Source organism: Numenius arquata, chromosome 2 (genome assembly GCF_964106895.1).
Source record: "Numenius arquata chromosome 2, bNumArq3.hap1.1, whole genome shotgun sequence".
Classification (NCBI taxonomy): Eukaryota; Metazoa; Chordata; class Aves; order Charadriiformes; family Scolopacidae; genus Numenius; species Numenius arquata.
Window position 1 is genome coordinate 82074017 of NC_133577.1, and position 17375 is coordinate 82091391.

The following is a 17375-nucleotide window of genomic DNA, read 5'->3' on the forward strand; positions in this document are numbered from 1 at the left end:
GGCTGTTTTCCTCCTGCTTCCTCTGAAGTAGCTTGGGAATATTTTCTTCCCAGTAAAAACAATTCTGCCGCCTTGCAGACTCCAGCCATGCTTTCACAACAAAAGCAAACTCCTTCCTTTATGCCTCCCAAAACTGACACCAGCTACCCTGAGTACGAAATACTCTCGGAATGCTTGCAAGGGACATAACCACCTCAGCCTCCCTGCTCCAGTTATTTACCCTCTCTTCCTGACTGCGTGACGGTGACCGTCCTTTCAACAGTCATGAACTATGTCTGTGACAAATGCAATCACTCGCATGGGCTGTGAAAGTACCTGTGTCCTGCTATATTGCCCTGTGCTACCTCCAGGTTTGCATTACGCTCAGGATGCTCACTGGTGCAGGCACAAGGTTTTCATCAGGCTAAACTGGCTATTGAATTAATCATTGAAAAAAAATCCCAAATCTCTGCAAGGTTTGTAGAACTATTTATTTTTTAATTCGTGTTTGTCATAATAAAAGCGTCCACTTTATGGAAAGAACTGACTCCCTTTGAAATTGAAATCTTTCATGAGGGTCCCATTTCCAGTCCTAGCTCTCTTACTGGAAACCCAGGTAGGCTGCCTGCTCTAACACAACGCTCGGTATCCCCAAGGACACAATGTGAGCTTCTCTGCAGAGGCACTTTATGGCACCAGGTGCTGGCCTGGCCTAGGAAAAGGACTGGAACATTTACCACGCTAAGCCAAGTGCTGTGGAAGACAAGGAGCAATATTTCCTCAGATTTCCATAGTGATTTCTCTGTTCTGGAAGCCCCTGGTGGAGAATCACCTCTGAAAAACCCTTTCCAAGAAGCTTCGCTTCAGTGCAGCACGTGTCTGCTGCACCTCCAGCTGATACTCTGCAAACAGACATTTGCTTTGCTGTACATGTGGGAATGTAAATATCCACAATATTCCTAAAAATCAAATTTGTTTTTCATTCTACCACAGATTCTGAGACCAGCAGAGGAAACATCTGATTGAAAATGAAGAAAAAAAAAAAAAAAGAAAGAAAAAGGAATACAAACATAATCTGTATTTATATGTGGACAATACCTAGTGCTGGGTGCTTGTAGTGCCCACACTACACCTTTTTTTGTCACAAAAGCAAGGCTCATTTTGGGAAAGAGCTGTCTGCGCTTGGGTATCAGAACCTCTTCTGTCTTTCAGCCGAGCTACTGCACTGTGACATTTATCTATCTGAATGTCCTGGCATTTCATTCAGGCACCTTCTTGAATACAAAATTAATCCTACAAAGAACCCTGGGCCGTAGTTTTGCTTCACAGGTCAGGAGCTGTGGCACAAACAGAGAAAGTTGTTTCCCAAGCTGATAACAGGGATCTGTAGCAAGGAGGAGAATTAAATTCAGCAAGCTCAGACTAAAGGCACAAAACTGCCCTCCTCCATGCCGAACTGCACACCCACCTACCCACCTGGAGGATCCTGCAATGTCTATTTTTGCCCTCCAAAAGTTCAGGGCATATAGTTAGCCCACAGGATCTCAGTCTGCGTGAGCTTTAAATCCCATAGCTTTGGGCTTGGCCTAGATATTTTTTTTTGTGTGCTAATTACGTGAAATGTTGGATGAACACACTTTTTCTGCATTCTCAGTATTACATTCTTCTTGAAAAAGGCAAAACCTCCAAACTACTCACATATGAAAACAAACAGCCCAACTGGATTTTGGGGTTTTGGGGGGGGGGGGGGGGGGGTGTGGTTTTTTTTAATATATATTTCTTAATTTAAAGTAATCTCTCCCCTCTGCTTTGGCAGCTTTGAGTTATTGTTACATCAAGCACTGGCAACTGAGATCCTACTTGGAAAGTGTGACTCCCAGCAGAAAAAGGTTAAATGTATTTAAGGGTGGCACTTTTACACTGGTGCAGGGGAACATTGCTATAAAAAGCAATTGAACGGGCTGGTGAGTTTATACTTCCTCTGTTATTATTAAATATAGTTATATTTTAAGAAGGTCTCTCAGTGCGGCTCCTCTGACTCTGTAAGCCTGCAGCAAAGGCCCACTTAACGATGGCTGGAGATGAAAAGGATTCAAATGCAGATCCCTCAAGCACTTTGCAGGCTTCTCAAATGTGGAGCCTGAGGAAAACTCCATCAGCGTATATGAGAAAATAAGGATACAAATTAATTAAGTGCCTCCGAAATGCCACTGACTTTTCTGTTGGGTTTTTTTGACAAATAATTGAAGTGAAGGTAAAAAGTAGCTTGTTTTTACCATCACCTCAGCGATCTGTCAGAATCATTTTGAGCTGTGGATGATGGTTCAAACCACAGAAGACAGTGATAGGCATCATGATAAGCGGTGGTTTTCCACCCTCAGCTGGAAAGGGCAAAGAAGGCTTCCTTATATTAAGGACTGCATTTGCCGGGAGACAAGACCCCTTGTTTGGTAGCAGGACAGCAAGTATATGTGCACATTTAGCCCTTTTTTTTGTTGTTGTTTAAATTTTCTAGGTAAATTCCCTTGTGAGCAGGCCTGTGCTGAGTGCTAGTGGCTGCCGGCCAGGGCTGCAGGGAGCTCCGGGGCTGCGCTGCCGGGGAAGGTGATGTCTGGGCCAGTGCAGCTGCTGGGGAGGAAAACTGGGCAATCAGGCCAGGAGCAGGGGCTCCAGTCCAACAGCTTACATAAAAAAAAAAAAAATATCTTATCAAGAGAGAGCGCTCTCTGACATTTAGAAAGAGGACAGGGAGCTGGGAATGCCCCTCTTTCTGTTGGCTTCTTGCCTGTTCCTCACTTGAACACTTTACGCTTCCCCACCTCTGCCCCCAGTCCATAAAACAGTGACTACAGCAAACATGACCACCCCCTGCTGCAAAGCGCTTGGGAAGCTGCCGTTAGGAACTGGGTACAGCACTGCCCACCCTCTGCTCTAGCGCATCAACCCCGTTAGGGAGCTCAGGCTTATTCACACCACATCATTTCAGACACTCACTCTACCAGCACCTCCATAACCAGCCTTACCCAGGCGCTCTGAATCATCAGCTGGAGGGATGGGTCTCTCCCCTTGTCCTTCTCCACAGACCAGCTGGCTGAGCTAGACACCAAAGGCTCGGTGCCTGGGTTCCCCCTGCAGCTTAAACCCAGGCTATAAGTGGGGTTTTTTTGTGTCAAATATACATATGCACTACTACTTTTGGAAGCCCTCACAAAATATACAGGAGCTGTTTGCCCATCTCAACAGCACGACCTCTGGGTCTCTTTCCATTTTTTTTGTTTCTTCCCAGAAGTTTTCCTATACATTGGTGGAACTCAGAGTTCATTTCTTCTATCACAGGTTTGTGTTCTATTTCCAACAGCTCCACTCTTGCTCCCTGTTTGAGCCATTTAGAGCTAAGGTGTAACTGTATTACCAACGTGACTCAAGGATTTTAGTGGCTTGCCTCAAACCTGTTAGCTAGCAAGTTGCTGGCTTCAAGAGCTACTCGGGAGATTGAGCTGGGAAATGGGACCCAGTTCCTAGTTAAACTTCAGACTAATGAGGAGCCTTAGGGACAGAAAGACCAGACTGGGACTTTTTGCCTCCTTCCAGGAAGTGACCTATAATCAGGGTGCCCGAAATCTCAAAATTTATGGCAGAACAGGGTGAACTTGTCTGTAGGTACCAAACACCTCTGCTTAGGAAAGAAGGAGAAGGACCAGAGCTGTAGCTGCTGCACTTAATTCCCATGTGGATGTATTGCAAGTTCCCCGGCTCCAAGAGTACTGGAGGGCTGCAACACGCACAGGGACATTTAGGCTCTGGGTTGCTCACAGGACTCTGAGGAGGGAGCCAGGCTGCCTCCAGCTACTGGGAACCCTACCCAGAGAGAGGGCTGCTCACACTCCACTGTCTGAAGTACGTGAGCTGGCAGGAGGTACCTGTGGCTGCACAGGGTTTGCCCCAGGGAGTGTGTATCCACATCAACATGTGCAGGTATGCAGATTCTGTTAACATCATACTTTATGTGCTTATGCTTATTATACTGTGTGTATAAAAGCTAGATTTTGTGACATTTTTGATGGAGGCACGGGTGCTACTAGATTGTGTACCCACACTGACCTTTGGAAGTGCAAGGCTCTCATTTAGCTGAATTTCAGTCTTCTCTCACCCACCTCCATCTGGAAGGCAAAGGCCATTCCTCTGGCTGGCACCTTTGGCCAGGTTCTCTGCTCTCTCTGCTGCAGTTCGCTGGGAAACCCTCTCCTCTCACATCAAACATGAACTATTTGTCACTCCTTTTGGGGGGGTTCTTGGATTTTCTCCTCTACCCATCACCCTTTACTGAGTATCAAATTCTTTACTCCCATCTTTCCATAAAGACACCACTCAATAACCACTTTTATGCTATTTCAGGCAAGCACTTTCTTGACTTCCACACATCACTCTTGAAAGAATCTTCTTCCAGTTCTCTATAAAGCTATTTTCTAATGCTCCTTTAAGTATTTCCTTATAACATCTCTTGCCTGTGCCACTACAAAACATACTGCTGGTACTCTAGCATCATCATACTGCTAGTGTTTCATTGTAATATTCTATTTCCCCTGAGGTAACTCAAGAGAAGACCTTCCCAAAAGTAAAACAATAGTTTCCATTATCACTTTATATCCTGAAGTTCTGTAAGCAGATCAAGAAAGGGACCCTCTTCCCAAACAATTCTTCCATGCTGCCACACAAACTTGGGCATTAAAAATAGTAGCCAGGCTACTGGGTCTGACCTCTTATGGGAGGGGAGGGAAAGCCACGAGCACCTCTGAATCCTAAGAGCACCTGAGAAGCTCAGTCCCCTGCACTGCATCAGGCACAAAGAAGCCCGTATTATTTATATACTATACATCATACCGCCAACCCATCGAAACAAGTGGGCAGCCATTAAGTGAAACTAAAATGATTTATTCTGTCTTTATAAGACAGATTGAATAGCATTCACTGAGTAAAGCCTGGGGCCACATACTGTTCAGAAAGGATGCAAAAAATATTGAATAGCTGCTCATCACAACAGTATGTGTGTAATTAAAGATGCAGCATAACTCATGCAAACATTAAGATTACCCAGGGAACCGTGATTCTTGCATTTCCTAACTTCTGAGGGCTTGACTTCCACAACTGTTACATCCTATTAATGTTGGTATGCATGGAATTTCCTGGATTCATTTTCCTTCCCTCAAAAAAACCTCATGGGGAAAACTCACTAGATTCCCTCTTGTGGTGTCATGCTGAAATATTCATGGGGACCTTTAGTAGTCCTAAAACCTCTAGAGACTTCCAAAAGGTATCTGTCATTACAGCTATCAGAAAAACAAAGTAACTGGGCAGCTTCAACAAAAAGACACCTACTAATCCTACTTATAAAGGTATTTTAGTTCTACACATCAAGCTAAAGTGCTCTGCGTGGGAATAGGTGGGAAGGGTTCCCTTGCCTGAAAGCATTACAAGAGATTTCTGACCGGCAGAAGTGTGTGACATGATGCTCAAGCTGTAGGTAGGGAGAGTGCAGGATGTCTTTCCTCAGTGCTATCTGTCATCTGTTTTGCTGCTCTGTTGAGGCAACAGGGGAAACGCATTAAATAAAAAGGGGGGAGGGGAATTTGGGTAACAAGTGAAACAGGAAATGGAAAATCTTCATGTTATCTACAAACCTTTAGCAACCAGAATCACGGTAGCAAATTACAATCACATTTCCTGGGGTGCTTTTTATCTGAATTTAACATAAAACTAGCCATCAGCCTCAACAGCATGTCACGCTTACTTTCAAAGCCAGGCTAAGGAACTTGTCGTAATTGTATTATTCTTCTCCGGTACTGGAATTAATTTACTTTTAAGTTCAGATGAATCAGATGATGAATTTTAACAAGCCAGTGTTCCCCTCAAGCAAAATGGCAGAGCTCATAAACCTCCATTTATCCAGTGATCAGGTTTTATTTCTCCACGGTGATTAATTTCAAAGACAAAGCATGAAGCAGTAGCTCATTTAGCGTCAGCTGTATGTGCAGTAGCAGCAGAGGGCAGCCCAAGAAAGGAAGGCCCTTCCCATGTGCCATCATCATTTCCAAAAAATCTCTGCCTTCTGCCTCAAACTTACATGCTGCCAGATTTTTTGGGTTATATATAGAGAAGCCCCTAATGGTAATTCCACAACCCAAATGAAGTCTTGTCCAGAGTTCTGCCTCTTGCCTTTCTCGCTGCCACTCCCCAGCCTGCAGCACAATATGTATCCTGTTTTCCCAGTGTGCATCCCATTTACCCCAGCACATCCAAGCTGTCAACACATCCATCACTGCCAACAGCAAGGGAGGGGACAAGGATCTCAGAAGGCTCCTTAAGGCTACCTCAGGGTCTAGACTGCTCTTGATTTATCCCACAAATTAGTGAATGGGGGAGGAGTGCAAAAGTCTGAGAGAGGCTCTTTCACCTCACCAGCCCTTCCCTTTCTGTTTACCAGAGGGGAAAGAAGAATGCCAAGGAGCCTTTCATTCCCTCCTAGACTTCTTCCCTTTCTGTGCTATGCAGCATAGACTGAACCGAAGGCAGAGGAAGCGTTTAGGACTGAACCTGCTGCTGAGCACCCCCTGCCAGCCTGCTAGGATTCATTATCTGCCACATTATGCAGTATCTCTGACACTTAAAAACCTGCAGCAAGTTCCCCCATCCCTCTGCACTCTCCTAATAATCTGCCTTTCTCCAGTGCCTGGGAACCAACAGGACACAACACACCATACCCACACAGACAGCGAGAAGCTCACGCTCTTTTCTGCTAAAGGAGTTACTCCTTCAATTTAAACAGCAATAGCCGTGCTTTTGGTTTGGGGTTCAAACCCTGATCACAATACATAGGGAAAAAAGAGCTTATTCTTCTTTCTATCTAGGAGCTACGACCTCCATTGGGCTGTAGAACTCCTGGAAAAACGGCCAAAATCCTTGTGCCACACTTAGATAAAATCTGCAGATAGAAGAGAGCACACAGTCCGAGAAAGCAGCTGTAAGAACAGCAAGGAATCGCCTCCCCCAGACCCCTGGTGAAGAAACTGTACAGCCACTCCTCTGGCAGATGCTGGGTGAGCAGAGACAAAACAGGTGACAAAGGTGTGTGTGCGCTGTAGGGGGGCAACTGAAAACAGTACAAGGGTAAAATAAAAGGTTAAAGGATAAAAGAAGAAAGGGAGCCACAAGAAAGGAGCCATTATACTCCATTGATCTGAAGAGATCAGAGAGATCTCAAAGGACAAGAAGGACAAATATCTCGTCCCTTGTTTTTAAGCAATGTCTGTTCATGTCTGTATATGGGCTCTGCCTGGAGATGCTGTTCATTCACTCGCCGGCACTCTGTCTCCATTGATCCCAGTCAAGTTTATAATCAGAGGGGCTGGAGTCACATAATGAAGCGAGCTTCCCCATGCTGAGCAGAAGCCTTTTTAGCACTTAGTGAAGGGGAATTCATCACACCAACTGCTTGGAACAGCCGCTGCACTGTCCTCTCTGGATCTTTTTGTGCCTTCTCAGTCACGTCACCTTTGAAAGATGTGAAGTGGAAAAATCTGACTTCTAGTGGACAAACTACTAAAAACGTTTCATTGCAGAACTTACGGCTCTAAATCTGAAACTAAAAAATTCTTACAGGAGAAGAAGGAATCCTTCCAAATTCTGATAAAAGTAATAAAAAGTCTGATGGTCAAATTGTGTAAATTTAATTTGCAATCAGCACGGGGTTTGGTTCCTGTGTCAGACTGACTGCATAGCACCCAGCACCGCTGTGCTCTTCGAGAATTAGTGCACTACAAATAATACATGACAACAGTACTCTGAGCTTAGTTTGGCAACAGTATCTAGTTTCCTCTGTCTTATGCAGGCAGCGAGCACACCATAACTGTGCTTAACACTGGTGTTACTCACTGTATAATCTCATCTCACTGCTTTTTCTGAAAATCAAGATGAGAACAGACCATTAAGCACGGCTATGAAGTTTTCTTTTTTAATATACAAAAATCTATAACAGTCCTTCTTTTTTAATATTTAATCTTAAAGAATATAGGAAATTGTAAAACCTATTAATTAGACATATTATTAAAAAAATCCATTCAAGGGGAACTAATCCTGAAAAGACTTAATATTAATTAGTAAAAACAATATAATGTTCATCCAAAAAAGGCTGGAGAAGCAACCTTGGAACTCCTTGAATTTGCTGGAGCAAGATATTTAACACCTCTGTATTTCTGTTCTACAATTTTTTCGACAATCTGAGAGATTCCCTTCAAAGTATCTGTTATAGCATTCTAATACATATCCTGGTTACTCCCTGTTCTCATTTTTGCAGTCTCTGTTGTACTGTTGCCACCTTGCTTCATGCTGAAGAATAAGGCCAAGGACTAAATGCCAAAGTGAAGGACAGTTTTATGAGAGTGAAAGTGACCTTATAAACTCCCCACTACACCGCAGAAATTTTATTTTCAGAGGTGTTAGCCACCACCCCTACTGACCTCTTGTAAGTTGTGGGCGTGCTCATGATGTCTTAAAATCAGAAGCAAATTGAGCGATCTAAGTAATTTCAGACCACTATGTTCATATGTTATTATTTCAGATTTCAGTTTTAAATAGAGGTTGAAAGTGGAGCTCTCAACAGCCAACAGCTCTGCACTAAGTGTATGCCAACACTATCTGCCTGCAACCAGCTTCTGAGAGCACGCAATTAACCACAGTTTGCCAGTTATAAGGTTGCTGCCTAAACTGTGCCGACTCCTTGGGTCTTAGTTCTATCAAACCTCAACAGATGTATCTGTGAAGTAGGGGCAAAATTCAGTAGGTATTGCAAGGGCAGAAAAATTTCATGAAGAAACCTCTACCGAAGCACAGATTCCACTATTTTGACTTGAGATACTCAGAAGATAAGTTCCCAAGTGGGAGTAAATTTAACATTTTACAGCAAATAACAGTCTTCACCCGAGATGAGCTCAGCATGAGATTACTACTTTGACAAATAGACCCAAACATACCCCTGCTCTGACACCCACCATCTGACCAGCTGCTTACCGCTCTGTTTGCTACTCTTATTCTGCACTTTCATCCAGTAAAACATCACATTAGTGCTCTCTCATGCATATAGCTGTTAATTAAATGACAGCAACGTATAATTTGGACTACTGTTGAAGCTAACACAAATTTTGTCCTAAAATGACATAGTGGAAAATTTCTGAGCTCTGAGAAACTCTGAGCATTAACAAAGGAATAGTTACAGTGAGATCCTGCTGAGGTAATACTGCTCTGTCATAACTGCAGAAGTGTTTCAGCACTCTACTTCCAGCTAATAAATTAAGACCAAGAGAAAAGATTTACCAGAAAGCTCAGGCAAGGCTAGCTAAAACACTGAACAACAGGATCTACTCTCCAAAAGATGTGTACCATGAAAACTGTGAAAACTCAACCCCACCCTCTATGCTGTTGGGTCGTTTGTGTGTCTTTTCCTTGTTCTGACATAGGTGATACCTGCTGGTAAAGCTGCCACTGCCTGCTGCATTGCAGTATCACTGCTTTCTACCACCTCCCTGCATTCCAGAAGATCCTATGCAGGCTGTAATAATCAAACAGTTCTCCATTATCAACAGTTATTTTATTGTTGTCAAAAGCTACAGAAAATATTGGGTAGCCAAACGCATAAACACATGAAAGGATCAGTAAGCGTAAACCTAGGTCAAAACCTCCCCTCCTCAGGAAATGGGATACACGGTTTTCCTGGGCATTTTTTAGCTGCTCTCTTACCTTCACTGCGATTGCCTTCAATAGTGTTGTCTGTTGTAAAAACTAGTTATGGGAACTTTCAAAAAGCTTCACATAGAGGTGAAATATCAAAGGGTAGTGTTTCTATTTTCTTAGTTGGCATGAGAATAACAAAATTTACCTTGTCATAATAGTATCTGAGCGCTCGGCTCAGCTTGTCATAATTCATATTAGTTTTGTTTTTTCTGAGTCCCCACAGCTTTGCCACTTCTTCTGCCTTGAGTAGCTTGAATTCGCCATCATTAGACGTCCAGCAAATCAGGTGCTCATGTTTCTGGTCTAGCAGCAACTGCAAAAGGAACTGCCACAGTGTGATTGCACTCTCCATACCTACAAGGGACAAAGGAGAGCAACAGTGTGAAAAACATTTGGGAGCAGGTGTTCCACCCAACACACATTTCAGTAGTGAGTTCTGTGTAGGAGTCATCCTACGTAATTGAGCAAAGGAAGCTACTGTATCATTTACAACCAAGCATCCACAAGACCTACAAGTCTAGCACTCCTGTTTCAGTACTTTCTCTCCACTGCTATTTTCTGAAGGGGCACATAAAATAGAGTAAATATTTTAGAAAAGCATTGCCCTTATGGTTCACACGTCACAGTTTCATCTCCAGTTGGTGTCTCCCATTCAATGTATGCAACCACACTTCAAAGGAACATGCAAGGGGTGGAAAAAGGGACTTATCCACTGAAAAGAACCGAAAAACGGCTGTTTACTGTCATGAGAAGCACATTGAACTCATTCACGTGTGCCACTGTGAAGAAGGGGAGGAAAAGGGAAGATCAGAGCAGTTGCCTTTGGTTAGAGGACCAGAAACCACACTTTCCTCCTCCCACCACACGCACTCGCCTTTCCTGTGTCATACGGCCTTTACATATTTTGTTTCTTCCAGGGCTTCTTCAATGGCTCTTGCTGCTTCTGTTTGCCAAACCAAACAGCTCAACAGATATTATCTATTTTGCAGAAATGTTGAAAGTTCAGTACACTTAAGCACAGTAAAGCAAGTGATGTTTACCCAGAACCTTTCTCTAACAGGGATCTTTCCTTTCATTATCATACGTATGACCGAGAAGTAGGAATATCTTCAGCAGTGCCTGAGTCTCACTTCTAAGGTTGTTTGAATATTTTTCTCTGCTAAAGGTTGTTTGAATATCTTCGCCCCTGCTAACTGCCTGTGGCACTGAGCCCTCCCTAGAATAAACCCCTTTTTTTTCAGGCACTGCAATAGAAGGATAAACTTAAGAATGACTGTATTCCAACTCAGCATAGGCACATACACAACTGAAAACTTGGGAGCGCTACCACTGAAGACAATTTATTATTGTAATGAAGATGTAGTTAAAATTGACCTTTTAAACTACAAAACTACAAAAAGAGCTTTTCCCTCACTGTCAACAACGCTGTCAGCCTTATCATGTTAAAACTGTATCAAATAACTTTTTTTTGGCCTCTCCTGATACTTAATTTGGACATGTTATGTCCAACTAACGGAGATTTAAACATGCTGGTTTTACTGGGTTAACTGACTACAGTGCTAAGGGGGATAGTTATTACTTGACTTATCTTTGTGCATGTAACAATGGGTATTTTTGTCTTTATCTAAACAAGCTGATGATTGCTCATTTTGTTTCTTAATATATTGCTCTTTGTGTCCTAACAGATTACATGGCCAGAATAAGCCAGGTTTCCTGCCTGACGTTTCCCTTGGTGTGTTGACCACAAGAGGGCACAAGACTTCTATCTACCACCTAGACCAGTACAGCAGGCGCCTGAGGGAGGATTTGCCTCTTAGAGCCTGCCCCAGCACTAAGGAAATCACGCTGCATAAGCTTCCCTAGTACAAAGGAAAATAAATTGCATAAGCTTCACTAGTGTAAAAGCAAGTTAAAGATACTAGAGAATGTTGTTGATAGTTTTACAGAAAAGCAGAATTTGAAGCTTTATTTTGATCCAAATAAATTCTAAGTACACTGGGCAACAAGGTTTGGCAGAATTAATGATGGGTTTTATTATCTCTGCAAAAGCCTTATTTCTCTAATTAACTGTGAATCCAGTCTGAATGACAAGGACAAAAATATCTACCTCTGACACAGTAAGTACATAGCACCTTCAAGAGACAGCTGAGGCTCCCAGCACTGTTAGGCATCCTTGAAACAGAAATGCCTATACGGATGCTTTGGCTCTTTCAAAGCTTTACATTACATTTCATTTTTCGTCGCTTTATACAAATCCTTTTCCACATAGAATAAGGCAAGAAAAAAATGTATAGCTAAAATTAAATATACCTGAAAGTTATATTTTCATTTTACAGTCTTTATACCATCTGTGCAAGTATTAATATCTTTAATGGGATATTTGACATATCCCTATGAAGTATCCCTATTAATCTGGCATCATATATACATACTTTTTAATTAGTATTTATAAATTTTACAACTTACTTCACTAAACACGTATAGGTGTATACAGCCATACTGCTTTAAAATAAACTTAGTTTCTGTACATCGCTATATTATGCAGCAATATTCTGCATAGTTTCAGCTTGTATCATACAACTCTTCCAAACAAGAAAACAGAAACAGAACTTTTTAGGTCCGGAAAATTAGAAGTAACTTTTATGTATATCTTTCTTCAAAATCGTATTAAAATGTGTACAGGTGTCCCACGCTACAAAGACCTGTCAGTACAACTTCAGCTGAGGAAATTAAAGATGGAAGATAGCTATAGAAGCACCAGTACAAACTCCACCACCACGCCATTAATAAAAACAAAAATAAAATTACTGAAAATTGGTTTTGTTCTATTTCAAACCAGGGCAAGATCATCACCAATGATGCCTCTTCAGAGAGTTTTGGTGGAACTGCACTTAACAGTGAGGTGCATTTTGCTGCAGCCTTCTCCACCCCATTCACCTCTCTCCAAGAACACTCACAGGGTACCCTACAGCTAACGTTGCACTACACTTTCCATTATGAACCTGTTTTCTGATGCTCATCATTTGTAAAACGTAAACAGCTTTGGATTCCATTTTATCTACTGAGTGTGGGCCTCATGGTGACTCTGCCACAGGCATAATGTAAAACGCACAAACAGTGCAAGCCTTGGTGAGAACATCCTACAGGAGCACCCACTCCACACTGTCTGTCCGGGTGACTAATGAGAGGTGACTTCCACCAGGTTATTATACAAAAGGCTACTACCACGTTTTTCAAAGCAGTTCAGTTCTTGGTGATGGGTTCTTCAACCAGCTGAGATACACACATAATGTCTGGGGGCCACTTCAGGTGCTGGACCCAGGGCAGACGGCTGTGGTGGGATTAGATTTAGGCAGCTAAATCTCACCACCCTGCTTGCCATACCATCGACTCTTCAAGTGCCTAGCTCTGAACGGGCTTTATAAAGGACCTGCCCACCTCAGAATTCAGCATCAATGTGCTTAACTGGTACGTGCATAAATCTTCTACTGGATACGACCCAAGTCTGCCCGCCACAGAAATGAGATTCAAACAGCTCAATGCTGCATTGTACTCCATCCCTCTGTCTGCCACTGAGTTCCTGTATAAGCTTCCCACATTGCTTTTATAGCAACTGTGGGTATATGATTCCTGCATGAGGCAAATAATGCAAATTACATTTTCAGCTGATCATTAATTCTATAGCACCCAATGTAAGGCATTCAGGTCTGATTTGCACTGAATATTTGCAGCTGTAACTAACTTTAACAGAAGCTTTGTGTTCAGCATATATGGTGATGGAAAATCTTAAATATCTTTAATTCAGTAAACTGGTGTTAATCTTTGTGCGTCATTTCTATTCTCTAAAATGTGATTTGCAATAGTAAAAACCTAAGATCCTGCAGTGACAGGATTTTTTTACTGACGCAAAATATTTAATTTCCATTCAGCTCAACAGGACTATTAACCTGCCTTTCTCTATGAGCATCATTTGGGGGTTCCACAAAGTATTAACTATCCTCTTGGGAGGACAACGTGGTCCCACAGTCTAATTAAGCCTTAACATGCACCTCATTTGAGTGGTGGAGCAAAAGAATCACAACAGATGCATTACAAGACATGTAATTTAACTAAAAATATGCTACCACTATTAAAAGTTATTATAAATTATGATTGGGAGAAGTCAGAAGTTTTCAGAAAACATTGTATTTAATTTACATATTTTCTAATTCTTTTCAATTTTTACTGACTCAAAGTAGTCAGTAAAGGAGACTCAGTGTCAATCCTTACTTTGACAGAAATGGGTGTTAGGATGTGGACGCTTCCTATAGGGCATATATTTAACATTTCATTCAACTCTTATAAATACAAACAATAAATATTCCTGTTTATTCTGTGCTCGGGACAGGATTTGAATGCTGTGCAATAAATAATACATGGAACCAGATGCTGAATTACATGGATAAGAAGAACGTAATAGTTTTTAATAAATCACTTATTTAGATAGTGACATCCATCTATGGTACAGAATGAGACAGACAACCTATGTAAGAAACATATTCTGTGTCATGGAAAGCCTAATCAAAATTCATGTAGTCAAAAGAGTCAAGCAATTTTTTTCATCCGTTAACTTTAACACGTGGTTTTGCCATCTTGCCATTTCTAAATATTTATACAATGCATTTGACAGTCAAAAGATATTTTCTAAGCCATGAAACAAAATTTGCTAGGTTGACCTGACCCAAATATCCTAGTAATTTTACTTTGTGATCAGTTCCACTATTGCTGATGCAAATAATCACTGGCATAGCTAGAAGGAATTAGACTTGGAAATCCTGTGTTAGACAGCAAAAGGATATTTCAGGACCGAGGTTTCTGAAAGTCCATTTCTCAGGCAGCTGTGACAGGTGGCCACACTAACACCCTTTGCATTATCAATTAACATCCTTTCAAATGTGCATGCCCCCCCATACAAAGCCCACCAACTGCATGATTGGTGTGACACAACATGATCTCCATACACCAAATTTTAAGTTCAGGACTGATGCGGGAAGGAGGCAACTCGGAATATCTGTGCTGATAATACTGCCCCTATTCATTTCAACCAAATTAAGGGACTAACGGAAATGCCTAAACTTGGAGCGGCAGCAAAGTCAACGCCGTAAGATCTCCCTGAAGAGAATAACAGAAAAGGACAGAGACACCCACAGGGCAAAGCATCCCATCTAAGAGATGGTTTTCCTGTAAAGGGGGTGTCCAAATTCTTCACTTAGGTGAGGGGCCCAAATGCCAAACACTGGCTCTCCCCTTAGTGTATGGAGACTGACTTCCACCAGCATGAACAAGCATTATGAAAACAATATGCAAGTTACACTAGGAAGAGTTAAGATGTACGAATACACGTGCTAATGAGCTGAATTAACTTTTTTTTTTTGACCAAGACAATACATAGGAAATTCCATATGACAAAATGCCAGTAAAGTAGTATGTCTGTATGTTGGTATACCACAATATGTCAGTAAAAAAAAAACCTGCTGGGCAAAATAAAACAAATAAGCAAGCCATCTTCAATCCAGGTAGTAGAAAACCAGGAGGCTCAGGGAGAAAGTTAGTTAAATAAAAAGCTCAGTATCAGATATATTTATGACATGAACTGTGAGAAAAGTAGGATACTCTTTGAGGCATTAAGTTCTGTAGGACTCTTGCATAGGAAAAGCTAGAAGAAAAAGGCAAAAAGCTGGAAAGCAGCTCTGCAGCATTCAGAACCTCTGCCGACGTCCTTTGCTTCCATAGGACTACGTTACAGCTGTGTTCTTAGCTTCTTAAACGTACTCCAGGTTTCCTACCTGAATTCTTTCTCACCACTCTATGTTAGCTTCCCCACAGCCTTCCTAAAATAAAGAGATATGCCGCTGATCCTGGACAATCAACATGAACAAGCTCGGAAGGCTAGAACGAGGACTGCCTCCAGGCATAAGGATCAAAACCAGCCCCGCATTGCTTTAGAGGGTCCACAGAGGAACATCTGGGACTCTGAGCCATAAACCAGGTCAGGGGACTTGGGGCAGAGGAGGGACAGCTGAGTGGGGCAGACTGGCTGGGGAGCCCAGAGGCTGAAAAAATCAGCTCGAGATCAATTAAATCCGGAGTACATAAAAGGTGTTAGCCAGCATTATGCACTATAGGTAGTCACAGAGAGATGGCGATCAGACATGTACATGAAAAGGATTAAGAGGCAGAGTCAGGGCAGGGGAATTAATTTCCCTTAGTGTAGGAAGAAATTGCCCATTCCCTCTGTAGCCAAAGCAGCTGCAAAAGATTCAGCTCCTTTTCCTATGCCCCACCACAGCAGGCACACACCTCCACTTACATTTCCCGTACGGGCAAGCGTGTGCTTTTGCAAGCGCACAGCATTTCTCTGTAACAGGCGCCTTTTTTTTTTTTTTTTTTTTTCTTTTTCAGCTACTCTGGAAAACGTGTGTATATTTTATTTTTTTGTACGTCCATTTACTGCTTTTGTATCCTAATTTGGGCCAACAGCACGTTCCTCTGAGCAGCGTGACGTGGGGCATTGTTAGCTTCTCATTCACGTTAGCATTCGGCTTCCTTTATTTCTGCAGGTTGCAGCCAGGAAACTGGAAAATGGGCCACAGGAAACCTGGCCTCCTACATCTGTCCCAGTTTGTAATAGCAGCTCTGGTTTTATTTTTCTAAGTGTCTCAGGTTCATTTTAACCCTTGAGGCGACTGCTGCAATAACATACGAAAGAACATGACTCTTTTGTCATTGTTTTTTTTAACCACCGTTTCTCAGTACTAGAAATTGAGATTTTGCTAAGCCATACTAATTTTTAAATTGTATTGATACTTATATTACTAAACAGTTATATGAGTTTTAAAAAAACTTTTGTTGGAAATTACCAACACAATTCAATTCCATAATGACAAATATCAAAGAGTATAGTTAGAGAAAAATATGGAATAAGGCAGTCTCTAGCTGTTTCAGCAATATACGTTTTTAATGTAATTCTAAAGTGAATGTCTGCATGGAAAGTTGTACAGCTTACAAATCCTCTAGGTCAATTTTCCTCTTTTACATTTCAGTTTCTATAAAAAATTGAAGCACACTTGTTTTGCATTTGATTACAGAAGCAAAAGGGTGCTGATCAAGAAAAGGAACTTTTCTAGAATAATCAAAAAATCAGTCAGCCGTAACATTTTCCACTGAAAATTCATCTGTGTAACAATGAGTATATCATGAGAGATTAAAGACAACTGCCAAATCTGCCCAAATGTTTGCTCAGAAACATTTGAAAGAACAAGGCAAAAGTCTGAGTCAGTCCTCACACTTTATTTCTCAACAGAGATGCTTCAAGAGTGATAAATAGGATGTGGTTGGTGAAAAGTCAGTGATTCTGCCAGAAAGGAGGAAAAACAAATATCAATTTGTTTACTCAGAAAGTTTTCAAATACTCATCAAAGGAGATCTTACTGCTAATTTAATTGGCTTTGAAAAAATAAGCTTGCAACTAAGTGGGTAAATATACCTGTTTTAACTTTAACTTGATGCAGAACTTTCCCTGTTAAAGGTAATAAATCAGACTAATGGTGTAGTCCATACTCAGGGCACTTTAG

The 17375-nt window shown here is 41.7% G+C and overlaps 1 protein-coding gene across 2 annotated transcripts in view; it reads right to left on the reverse strand.

Moving 5' to 3' along the window:
- The window catches only part of ELK3 (ETS transcription factor ELK3), a 40455-nt gene that overhangs the window by 12348 nt on the left and 10732 nt on the right, over positions 1 to 17375 (reverse strand). For both annotated transcript variants that reach the window (XM_074168186.1, XM_074168187.1), the window contains exon 2: positions 9908 to 10116. In XM_074168186.1, coding sequence (XP_074024287.1) covers positions 9908 to 10114 — 207 coding nt within the window. In that variant the 5' untranslated portion in view covers positions 10115 to 10116. The remainder of the gene's footprint in view (positions 1 to 9907; positions 10117 to 17375) is intronic.